The 12,236-nt window shown below is 35.7% G+C and overlaps 1 protein-coding gene across 2 annotated transcripts in view; it reads right to left on the reverse strand.

Moving 5' to 3' along the window:
• Positions 1-12,236, reverse strand: part of SSBP2 (single stranded DNA binding protein 2) — a 181,402-nt gene that overhangs the window by 17,318 nt on the left and 151,848 nt on the right. For both annotated transcript variants that reach the window (XM_035567553.2, XM_050716352.1), the window contains 2 exons: positions 6,257-6,305; positions 4,225-4,260 (listed from right to left, as the gene is read on the reverse strand). In XM_035567553.2, the coding sequence (XP_035423446.1) occupies positions 4,225-4,260; positions 6,257-6,305 (85 nt within the window). The remainder of the gene's footprint in view (positions 1-4,224; positions 4,261-6,256; positions 6,306-12,236) is intronic.

Consider the following 12,236-nt stretch of genomic DNA (forward strand, 5'->3'; position numbering starts at 1 on the left):
GCATTTTTAAAAATAACATCCGTATACGCAATTCCTTCTCAAACTAATGACAAATGGATTAAAAAAAAAAAAGTCAATTTAATGCTGGCTGTATAAATTTGGGTACAGTCATGTGACTTGCCAAGACTGCTAAATCACACATTAAAAACAAAACAAAACAAACAAACAAACAAAAAAAAACCACAAAGGAGTATTATTTTCCTAGTTTCAGGCATTTCTGTGTTACAAATCTGTTTATGCATAAACACTGTACACAGATGGCTCTGGTTGTTAAACAAGCTTATTAAGGTTCTTTAAAAATGTCTCCAGTATTTTTACTCTGAACGTCAGAGCAAACTATTAGTTTAGTAAGAATAGAATCATAACTTCTTGCTTTCTATGTTTGCAGATCCACTAATACTTTTAAGTAACATGAAAAACTACCAAATCAGTTTGATAAAAATGTCTAGGCCAAAAACCATCAGTAAGCCAATAAATACAAACTCCCCCTCCTTTCCATATTAAAAAATACACAGATTGGTAACAACGGGTAATTATTTCCATTGCTACACTGGTGATTATTCCCATTGCTACATGACTGTTATTATATTTTATCCCTTTTGTTGTATTTTAAAATAGCACGCATACTGCTCTAAACAGTAGCAGTTTTTTTTTCAGCGGTACTGAAAATAAAGGTTTGGTTATTCCTGTCTGCTTACAAGGACTTTACTGGTATTTGTTATAATTCACTAAGATATTTTGGAAGAAGACAGACAAGTTGTGGATTTAAAACAAAAGATACTGTTTACTGTAAATAGTGATTTCCTAAAAATAACATTTCTTACAAAACATGCAGCAATAATACTCTAGCATACACTATTTTCAGAAAATCAACGTCTGTAATGTAGCAGCCTTCTGACTGATACCACTCCTCCCCAGATTCGTTCAAGCAAAATACTTAACACTTCAAAGGTAAGCATCTCTGTTCGCCAGTAAGCAATTAACTCACAGTTAATTGTAAATGAAACAGAAGTATTTCACCCAGAAGCAGCAGCATTCTTGCAGTCAGCCAACATATGTACACCTCTCTGCCCTTACATGTAACACCACCTACTAGTTCTTTATCTTGTGCTCTCCCATTTTTTGTGAACTAAGAAAGATCACTGAGAATTTTTCATAAAGCGTGCTAGAAAAATGGCTTGCTCCACCATAAAATACACAGATCAGCTTACAAAAATCAAGGCATAATCACAACTTAACTTCATACTTCCAGTAGCTACAAAGCTTTTTCCCTCCGAATTACAATTGAATCAGTAACAGCAGTGCTAGAACTGGGCTTGCCAAAAGCGTCTGAAAGGTTTATTCAGCCATCAGCAAAAAAAATCCCCCGTTTCTTTTGTAGAGCTACAGATTCGAACAGCTACAGAATTCGAAGGGACCTTTGGATCAATTATCTGACTATCTGGCTAGCACAGTCTGTGACTCTTCATCCATGTACTTGTGCACTAAGCTCCCTAACATGATATTTTTAGGTTTATATATATTTTTCAGCATGATATAAAGAAACCACTAACTGGTCACTTATTAGAAAAGTTACTTATCTTCACTATTACTACTAGCATCTAATTTAAAATTTGTGTTTACTCTCATTGTTTGTATATCTTCCCATCTTAGAAAGCCTACTTGTACCAAGTATTTCCTCCCTGAGAATGTATTTGTATATAATGAAATTATTTCTCAAAAAGCTGTCTGATAAAATAATCAGAATAAATGTCCAAAAGCACGTCACTCCAGAACATGAGCCCCTTTGCTAAAAAGATGCTTTGAGAACTCTCCAGCCCATACCAGCCCCTAGATGCTTGCTCCTGGGTCTTGCTCTTGAAAGCTCCTTCCCCTTGGTCTTGCTTATTTGGTTGTCTGTTTGGCTGGCCCTCATGTGTTCCATTTTCTAAAGCTCAGAGAGCCTCTCTGAAGCAAGGCCACTTCTCTCAGTGTGAGGCAAGACATGCACAGTCCAAGCACTCATGCTGGCAAAGGGCTTGGCCCACCTCAACTTCTCCAACACTGCCCTCTGTGACAGGCAGCCTCAGCTCTGCATGGAGCTCCACAGGTGAGTGAGTGTCCCTTAATCTGTTTTGGGCCAACCACACCGATTTAGCAAAGACCTGTTGTTTTTTTTTTAAATGCTTACATCAACTTGCATTGTTTTGAATGAAGAGGGTCACTCATCCAAGGAACTTCGGTGGCAGATCTGAAGGAGTAGCAAACTACAGAAGAGTGGGGACAAAGAATCAGGCAGCAACCTTTCCCATTGGAACCGCTGGAGTTCACAGAGCACATCTGCTCAGAAGCTCAGGATTTTTTCCAGTACTTCAGACTTTTCTGTGTCTCTTCCTTGCATCTTTGCATATATTTTAATTTTCCTTCAGTGTTGCATATCAGATGTTTCAATGAATTCAATGTTGCACATTCCAGCTTTGGTCTCATCATTGTCAGTGAATGAAGCAAAATCAACTTGTTACTCTTATTCCTCCCCTTCTCTCTATGCATTGAAATGTGGTGATGTCCTTTTGTGTCAAAGTAATTTATCCCAGCTAACCTTTGGCTTGACGTGAGTACACCAACAGAGTCCTATAGTACATCATGCATTTTACTTAGTTTTGCTTCTTTAAAATTAATTTCTATAGTAAGTCCTTTTCTAATTTTTCAGGACTTCATACCTTTCCAAAACTAGAATACGAAGTCCAATGTTCCATATTAAAAATCTGCAACAGTAACTGATCACTAATACCTAGGGCAAAACTAGCAAAAACACTCTTCCCAACAGAAAGAACTTTCTGAAGATCTTCATTAGAAGAACCTGTTTGGAGATCAGCAGATTTAGATTGTTCCCACTACAGATGTGGCAAATGAACCCTAGAATTATGGACACTTAACAGGAACATAACCTTTTTAGCAGCTAATTGTTTAAATAAAAGACAAAAGAAATATCTTTTATCTAAACAAAACAAGCTCATCCTTGAACTCGTCCTTCAGCATTTGCTATGCAGGATCATCTTTCTCATGAAGAAATTAAGAGAAACCTATAACTAGCACAAACAGATTAAAAAAAAAATACACTTCTATATTGTCCTCATGGTGAAAGACTTGCTATTTCCATCTTACAAAATAGCTTCACATTTTATGTTGACTTAAGCCAATACGCAGCAGTTGTCTAACCTTCAGATGATAAAACATGAAAAATCAAAAGAGAAGTCTACAGAAGCCTTACTGGCCAACAAAGATTGGAATCCAACGGACTTGCAAACAAGAACGACATACGACAAATGGCTTCAGAAGGGAGATAACATTCTCTGCCCCTTACACTCTGACTTCAGTACTGAACGTGACAAAAATATATGAAGCACTATGACTTACAAAAGTACACTAGAACTACAAATATTCCAAGTCCAACAATAACAATAACAATAACAATAAAAAGCCTAAACAAAAAGCATAAACAAAGCTAATCTCTCAAGAAATGGACAGAAAACAGCAGTACATACTCCAACAAAGACTTTCGTTGTTAGGTAAAATGTTTTTGTGGAATTCCAGAGAGACAATTGGCATTTTTTGGTCTTTTGAATGACTGTCTGATGCTGGACACTTATAAAGTTTTAACTATTTCATTCTAAAGTATAGACTAGGAAAAAGCCAAAAGACCGACTAATCCGTGATAAATTAAGACAATGTCTGTGAAATAAAGACATAACAGACCATGGAGAAAAAAGATTTTTCAAGTCTCCAGAAGGTAATTATAAGAGTAAAAATTTACCTAAAATGTTAGCTATTAGGACCCATTTATATATCCTTGGGGAGACAAAAGCTTGTTCTAATTCTTCAAATGAATTTTTTCCCAGAGAAGTACAGAAACGCATACACAATACTGTGTTTCCAAGAAAGCTGTTGGGTTTTTTTGTTTGTTTGTTCATTACTTATTACTCAAGACAATATATTGTATTGGTTATTATAAACATATGTTGAAATAAAACAGCACTCAGGGCAATTTTGACCAGACTGATAATGATTCTAGCAATAAACATCAACATATGCACCATAGATGGTAGACAAAATACTAAGTGCAGATCAGCTGTTCAGTTCTCAACCAATACACAAGGGTTCTTCTTAACATCTGGACTACCATTTCTTTGCCTAAATAAAATGTAGCATCTATTCCAATAAGCAAACACATACAAGTGTACTTACTACATAGTTCCCAGGAGATGCTGAAGAATAAGGTATCTGAAACATCAACAGAAACAAAACTGTAATTTCTTTTGCAGTGAAATGGAGTCCAAATCTACATTTATGGACAGTTGCAGCGTAATGTGCATTTGTTTAATTTATTTCAAATATATTGTTAAAGATGATGGAAACATACTATTGTCGTCAAATACAAACCCCTTTTCTTTTCAACAACTTGTCATTATAAGTATGCTCAAGTCTAAAATTTGCAATTTAGACATAAACTGAATTTAACACCAAATACTTAAAAATATTTATATTTAAGAATACTGTGCTCTGGTAGCCACTCTAATGAAGTCAATATGAATAACATAATTCATACATTAAAATGTATGCAGGCTGAGGTCTGGTATCTGTTCCTATTCTTTTGTAATTAGTAAGACATGCATTTTGAACAACAAACATCACTCTTAAGATACCAAATTACAAATTCCAGTACCAATTTCATTCCTTGTGTCTATTACAAAATGTTATTATTATTGTGGGAGGCAGAATAAGCTCTGTAAAGATCTGCAAGCTAGAGTGAATGGCTAAGCTGTAAGATTATTAATGTAATATGCTTTATAAGGTGGAAACTTAAGGAGCACATACGTGTATGTAAGTCAATGGGACTGTAGTATCATCCTGTACATGGACTGAATTTGCATGTTCTCACGTGCACTTAATCTTGATTAGTATCTGGACCATAAAAGGAAAGCAACCCTTGTTTCTTTCACCCTAGACGATACTGATTTTATTTCTTTGCATTACTCTTTCTTTTTTTTTTCTTTTCTTTCCTTCTTTTCTTTTTTATTTTTTTTATTTAAAGAACAGTGTTCTAATTTCATGTCAAATTCAATTATTGTATTTGTTACAAAGGACATTGGGAGAAATTGAATTGCCTATGAATAACCCTGTTTTATTCTTTATGCAACAGTCTTTTCAATGATTCTCTCTAAAGAAATACAGAGCACAGCTATTATAGAAGGATGGGGTAAGAAGTAACTGAATTGACCAAAAGCAAAATTATTTTGTAGAATAAGCATCTTACATATTTGTAGATAACTTATCAGCCAATTCATTTTCACATGTATCTATTACTAGACTTCTCAATAATTTTGTAGAGTGAGAATATTTCAACTGTCAGTTAAAAAATATCCTAACAACCATCTTATTTCAGTACACACAAAAGAAAACTGAGAAAGAGTTTCAGCTCTTTTTTTTTCCTAATTGTCATTCAGTATAATTAAAAATTCAAAATTGAGAACAGAAAGAACCAGTCTAGTCTGTTAAATCAGACCTACCTTATCCTGCTGCAAAGTGCTAAAAAGGGAGACATTTTTACACTAATGATATATGACCAATGAATGAAAATTGAAACTTTACCTTTGTATTTTCTGAAGAAATACCAGGTACCGTTTTTCACATGGGATACCTTACCGACCATCTCTTCCTTCAAGCTGCTATTAGACTACCTCATTTTTTATTTGTTCCAACAAAATTCAATAAAGTGCACTGCTTGTTACAAAAAGCGTATTAAAATGGTTATGTCTACAATTCCACCTTCCCTAGTTAACAGGAGCAAATGTGCTTTTATTATATGAAATATGTGAGCACACATTAAGCTGATCGTCCCACGTTGTCATTTCTGTAGAGCTTGCAAGACAGACAGTTTTGTCCTAACTCTTCCTACTTGCACTGAAGGAAGCTAGAAGGTATAGAAGGTATTTTAAATATCCCCCAGGGTAGCCTTTGTGTTAGCGAAGGTCTGTAACTTATGTGGAGATGCAGTGTGGCTGCATGATTATGAATAGAGCTGGATATTTGCAGGTCAGTGAGTTCTCTGTTAAGACATGCTCCTCACTGTTCCTACTCTGCATTAGGATTAGTGGAGGTCAAAAACAAAAACCATGCAGTATTTTTATTTGTTGAATTGATTTTTTTTCCTGGTATGTTGATGAGAAATAATTCTCTGAATATAAGATGATTTTAGTATGTTTAAATATTTACTTACAGAATTGGCATTGGTTGGGTTTGGCCAAGGTCTACCACCCCCAGGGCCCCTGTAAGAGAAGACGAAAGATGAGATACAGAACAATCCCCGGGCTTCTGACCTGTTCTAAGGAAGCAAATGTTTCAAAGCAGTCTGTTTCCAGAGCAAGATAAGAGATGGCTTTTTTCAAATGACATTAAAGAGTGATTATCAACGATAACTTCACCAAGCTACAGTGCTACAGAAAAGTTCCCATTGTTGCACTACTTTCTTCGCTTAATCAGTATATGAGCTGATGAAAGGTGATTTATCTATGACTACAGCCCCGCCATTTACCTTGCAGACATCTCGTGTCCTAACTCATTCTGTGTGCGTGTGTGCTTTTCAGGACACCACCGCCAGAACAAGCCCTTTGCCAGCAAATACCCTGCCAGTGGCCAGCCTGGAAGCGGCCAAGCTCTGCATTGGTTCCAGGCACGAACAAATTTAGGAAGCATCAGACATCCCCCTTTCATATCCTCAATGGAATGATTGGAAAAACATTGCAAATTTGTGTCTCTTGAAATGTTTTCCTAGTGTTTGGGGAGAGTTTAACTCTGTTTACAACATTTTAGTGTGCTAAAAAAGTCTTGAAAAGAGTGAAATACGTGTTCCAAAATTCTTTGAGTTCTCAGGAAGAGTGTTTTTCTTTCAACTTTATTAACATTTTTATAATATTTGGAGGAAGTATCACATGTTCCACAAAAAATCTCATTATAGTACAGACCAAAGCAGAAATTTACAAAAATATAGGTTTAATTTCAGTCATGAAACTGTATTCTTGCTTAAGTAATGAAGTACCTTCCTGAAGAATTGTGGATGCATACATGTATTGAGTATGGGTCTAGAATACTGCAAGTATAGCAAGGTTTCATTTGTGGAAAGAGCGCTTTCCTTACAAACATTTTGGTAACAATTATTCTTTAGAATAACAAGCCACAAAAAATATGTTGCTCTAATATGTGTCTGAGAAGCACAGCAATAGGGTGTATATATATATTTAAAATATTTATTTATAAAAAATTGAAAGCATGACACTTTAAGCCTACATTTTAAACACATCTAGATAGGTATATAAAAATAGATTCCTACTTGATGAAGGATATGTTATCTCCAGAGAAGTCCCAGAAACATGAAATTTATCATAAACCAGGCAAAATGGAAATTTCAGACTTCTCAGACATTCTTGTTATGCTTGGCTCAAAGAGTATATTTATGATTAAATAGCAGTTTCCTAGCAGGAGGGACAAGAGTGCAACAGGCCAAAGAAGTCTTTGATAAAGCTTGCTCAGACTAAACATCAGACGAATGCTAACAGCAGAATAGAATGGGGAACGGAAAAAGGAAAAACTCTCCAGACAGAGCACCTATTTTTTTCTCACAGCTCTGGCTGTTCTTTTGAGTTTCTCTTTCTTAGCTGAGATCAGAAATATGGTTTGGTGGTTAGATGTTGTCTTGATGGTACTAGGCAGTCTTGAGGGAACTAAACTATATATGGGAAGAAAAATCTCCATGTTTTATAGTCATAACATGTGAATAACCATAATTATTCCTGGTAGCATTACAAACTCCTAGTTATGTATAAATAAGACAAATTCATGTTTTGAGAGCCCTGTCAACTGAAAGGCTGAGCAGATGACAAAGCCTTTGCATTTAAAATGGCATTTTGGCCTCATTAGCTTTAGAAAAGGGACATTAGCCACAATAGCTTAGCAGACTTGGAAGAGTGATTTAAATACAGAGATAAAAGTAGATTTTATTAATGAGTTCAGGAAGTATTCTATTTTAAAGTTTTGCAAAAGTAAAACAATAAGTACGTATTGTTGCCTGAGGGATATAATATTGAATCTCTCTTATTTTTTTATTGCATTGTTGGCGAAACTATTACAAAGAAATTATCTCGAACAATGAACTGAAATAAATCAAGTGAATCATTCCATTTTATGATGCTCACATTTATGGGAGGTTGGAAAACAGAAATGTAGGAGGGGGTCTTTTTGCTGAAACACTTCCCCACTAGATGAGGAAGATATTTTTGAGTGCATTTTTCACAGCTTCAGTGGTCCTTCCATGAAGGTTAAAAATCCATCACCCTAGCAGCTCTCCACAGGTTACTTCACGCAGCATGTTTGCCGGAAGATACCTCCATGAAGGCTTTTAGCAATGGCCAGTGGCTGCCTTACTCTAGCCAGGAAAGGGACTCATGGCATCATGCAAGTAGTGCCTGGCACAAGTGGATTTTGCAGATGCAATACTCAGCAATTTCTCCTCTGCTAATAACATGGGAAATATTAGGTGATCTTTTTTTTTCTTTTCTGTCACATGCCGTATGTGGTTTGTTGGATCCTCTTTTTCTGAGAAACCAGCAGTGTTTCTAACAATACTCAAGTTGGTTTTCACCACAAAACCCAGCAACTGTGTGACATTAAATGACACAAAGATAAATACTGAAAAACATCATATGGAAAATGGCCATGACTACACTGCAGATTACTGTGAAGCATGGAGAAATTAAAAAGCTGACTCAGATACATGACTGGGTTAACCACAGCAACATGGAAATTTAGGTGGGTTTTATGAGAAGACTGGGAAACAAATTCCTCTCAAACAATTCCTCTCATCCTCTGGCGAGCATGCAAGTTTTTTTAGAGCTAAGCTCACAGAATCACAGAATCACATAACCGTCTAGGTTGGAAGAGACCTCCAAGATCACCTAGTCCAACCTCTCTCCTAACACTAACAAGACCTCCACTAAACCATGTCACTAAGGACTACATCTAAACGTCTTTTAAAGACCTCCAGGGATGGCGACTCAACCACTTCCCTGGGCAGCCCATTCCAACGCCTAACAACCCTTTCAGTAAAGAAGTTCTTCCTAATAACCAACCTAAACTACATAAAGCCTGCGTTATCCTGCAGGCTGCACTGCTGCTGTTTCCAGTGAGGAAACTCACCTTTCATCTAAAAAGCTGTCGGAATTTGCAAATTTACTGGAAGTCATGGACAGCTCTAAGTATAGACTCAGAAAACTCTAGCAGATTGCTTGAAAGCCATATGGTTTATATAGAGCATAATGTTGTTAGCTTATAAAACACATGAAAAAGCTACCTGCAATTTTTTTCCAATTCAATGCACGCTATTTTTTTTTTTAATAAAAATATTTATTTTGGAAGTATGAATAGTCATAAAAGATTATTATGATTGCTCTGCTTCTAAAATATGAGTAATTTACAAAATATCTACCACTACGACTAATTGCAAATGCAATCTGTCCTTAAGGTTAGTCCTGTACCCTTGACTACAGTACTTGGAAACAAAAAGTCCAGCATTTCAGTTTCCTAATGGACAAATATATTCCATCAGAAATTAAACCTCTAGATACAAGTTTGTGAACTGCAGTTAAAAAAATAAAATCACATCTTTTTCCTTTCAGGCATGACTGAGATATTCTTAGTGCTTGATACAGCACCACTGCAGGCCATTAAAAAGTGCCTGAGAAATGCAACAATGCTCCCTGAAATTTGCTGTTTTGTTCCTAAAGAGGCCAGCTTACCATGAAGAAATAATATCTTACTAAAAATGGCTACACCAAGTTTCAGCTTAAAATCTTTTTAAAAGATATAGCATATGTATCTGCTGTTTAAAGCAGTAATCTGATCTGCATTACCTGTGATGGAGCAAGGAATTATTTATCAATACTACATTTGTGGAGTATATGTTCATGAACTGAAATACAGTCTATGAGCTCTCAGGCTAGTTGCTACAATTTTTAACAATAAAGAACAGTTTCTCATCCAGAAAAATGTAAAATTGTATTTGGCTGATATTCTGCTCTTAGCCAGAACAGCTTCCTTTGAAGCTTTCCCAGGAGAAAAAGCTGGATTTTAAAATGGCATCTGCTTTTTGTAGAGTCCATGCTTTTATATTTTAACATTGCCAGAAAGCCAAAAACATTGAATACAACAGTGCAAAATCTTAATGTATGATATATGGCTATGTGAAGACAAACATAAGTTAACATAAGGCAATAATTTTATGTATAGTTATCTTCTTTTCCTAGAAATTTAAGTACACTAAATGATGTACAGCTTTCTCAGAGCTGTGCATTTGGTGAGTTGTAAGGGGTAATACAGAGAATGAGCTGAATGAACATGGGTGCATCTGTTGCTACTGCCCACAGGTCATTTGCAGATGCGCTCTGCCCTGATTCTGTATGCAGAACAAGCCAGAAGACGAGTCTTTACTATGGCTGCAGGGTAACAACAAGCCTGACAGCAGAAACTTTACAAGGAATGAATGTGATGTCCAGAAATAAAATTAAAGGAAGCCTGGTCCACATAAACGCCTTTGTTCTTCTTTGGATCTGTGTATGTCCCTCCATTTGACAGAAGAAAAATAAATGTTTGGTTTCATTAAAAAAAAAATCATGTAAGCAAGGCATGCAATAATCTAACTCCAAAGGTCTGTGTTTCAGCATGTGGCACAGGTCAGCATATGCTATAGCATAATACTGCAGGATGAGCACTTTGGACTCCCTTATGCCTCCAGCATGCACTGTAATATGCCAAGGGGTAGCAGGAAGTCTTTTCAAAACCAAGCAACTGTACTCCAGCTGAGCTGGAGGAAAGATGAGGTTTGTAAAAAACGTACACAAGGGCAGCACATGCCTGATGAAACAAGGAGACTGCTATGGTTACCTGCTTCCTAACTGCTGTTCTACCTGGTGTTCTTCTCGGAAGACCAAACACTCTATCAAAGCTCATGAATTCCCTAAGCAAAGGTCTCCAGTTCATAGCATCCCCTTTAACATACAAGTTCAAAGGAAAATGTGCTTTTCTGTCACTGATTTAAAAGAACACCATCCATGGATGCTTACTGACTCAACATAAGATGAAACCTGCTTATTAAATGCTGCAATAGGGAAAATGTTAGTATTTCAACCCATAACCATCTTCTTTCTTTATGGCAAACAAGGAGTTCTTTTTGTCAGAAAACATGTTTGTTTGTTCTTTTTATGTGAAGAATAAACACGTTCTTCCTATCTCTCATTTATGTGGATAAGTATCCTCAAAATACCTTATCTATCCTCAGTTTTAATTACAGAACATTTTATTTTAGGAAGCTACATTTTCTTTTCTTAAAACTAAATCTCCTCTTGGGGACAATCTGTGTAGTGCTTATATTATACTCACACTGAATTTCAATATCTTAATATTTTTTCTGCATCAGTTTTATTTAAAAGAAGAAATGCCTACCCTTGGGAAGGTTCCTAAAATTGTCTGGAGTCCAATATATGATGCATATGATAGAGTTATGCCAAACTTTAGATTTTATTTGCTTCAAAAAATCAAAGTCTGTCCAGAAATCAGAAGAAATGAAAGACATGCTGGATTAGACTTTTTTTAATGGTGTTATCTATCTCCATACTTCATTTTCAGGTAATAACCTCTGGTCTGTGTTACACTAACAGTAATTATAGCAGCCCCTTAAAATTTCAGATTCTCTTATGAGAGAAATCTATATAATACAAGGATCTTTCTTTTTTTTTTTTTTTTTTTTTTTTTAATAATTATAAAAACAACTCCAGGCAAGCAAAGATTTATGGCAAGTGCGGAAGATTGCTCATCTTGAGTCAGTTGCTACGCTAAAATCCATAATTTAAATCTGGACTAGTAGTCCAGTAGATTAGTAGATTAGTCTAATTAGTAATTAGTAGATTAGTCTAGATACAGTAATTTTATATCTAAACTTTTTCTACATGCCTAAAAAGGGGGGTTGTCTACCTGTGTAAATGGAATAATATGATCCAATAACTAAATGCATGTCTGGAATAAATCAATATAGCTTAACTGAACTCAGTTGATATCACTTGTTACCAGATGGTAATCCAGCCCCAAAAAACTGGAAAACTTACACTCCTATCTGGAGTACCGTTCTATATGTTTAGAGTGGAAATAAACAT

This window comes from Cygnus atratus, chromosome Z, assembly GCF_013377495.2.
Source record: "Cygnus atratus isolate AKBS03 ecotype Queensland, Australia chromosome Z, CAtr_DNAZoo_HiC_assembly, whole genome shotgun sequence".
Lineage (NCBI taxonomy): Eukaryota > Metazoa > Chordata > Aves > Anseriformes > Anatidae > Cygnus > Cygnus atratus.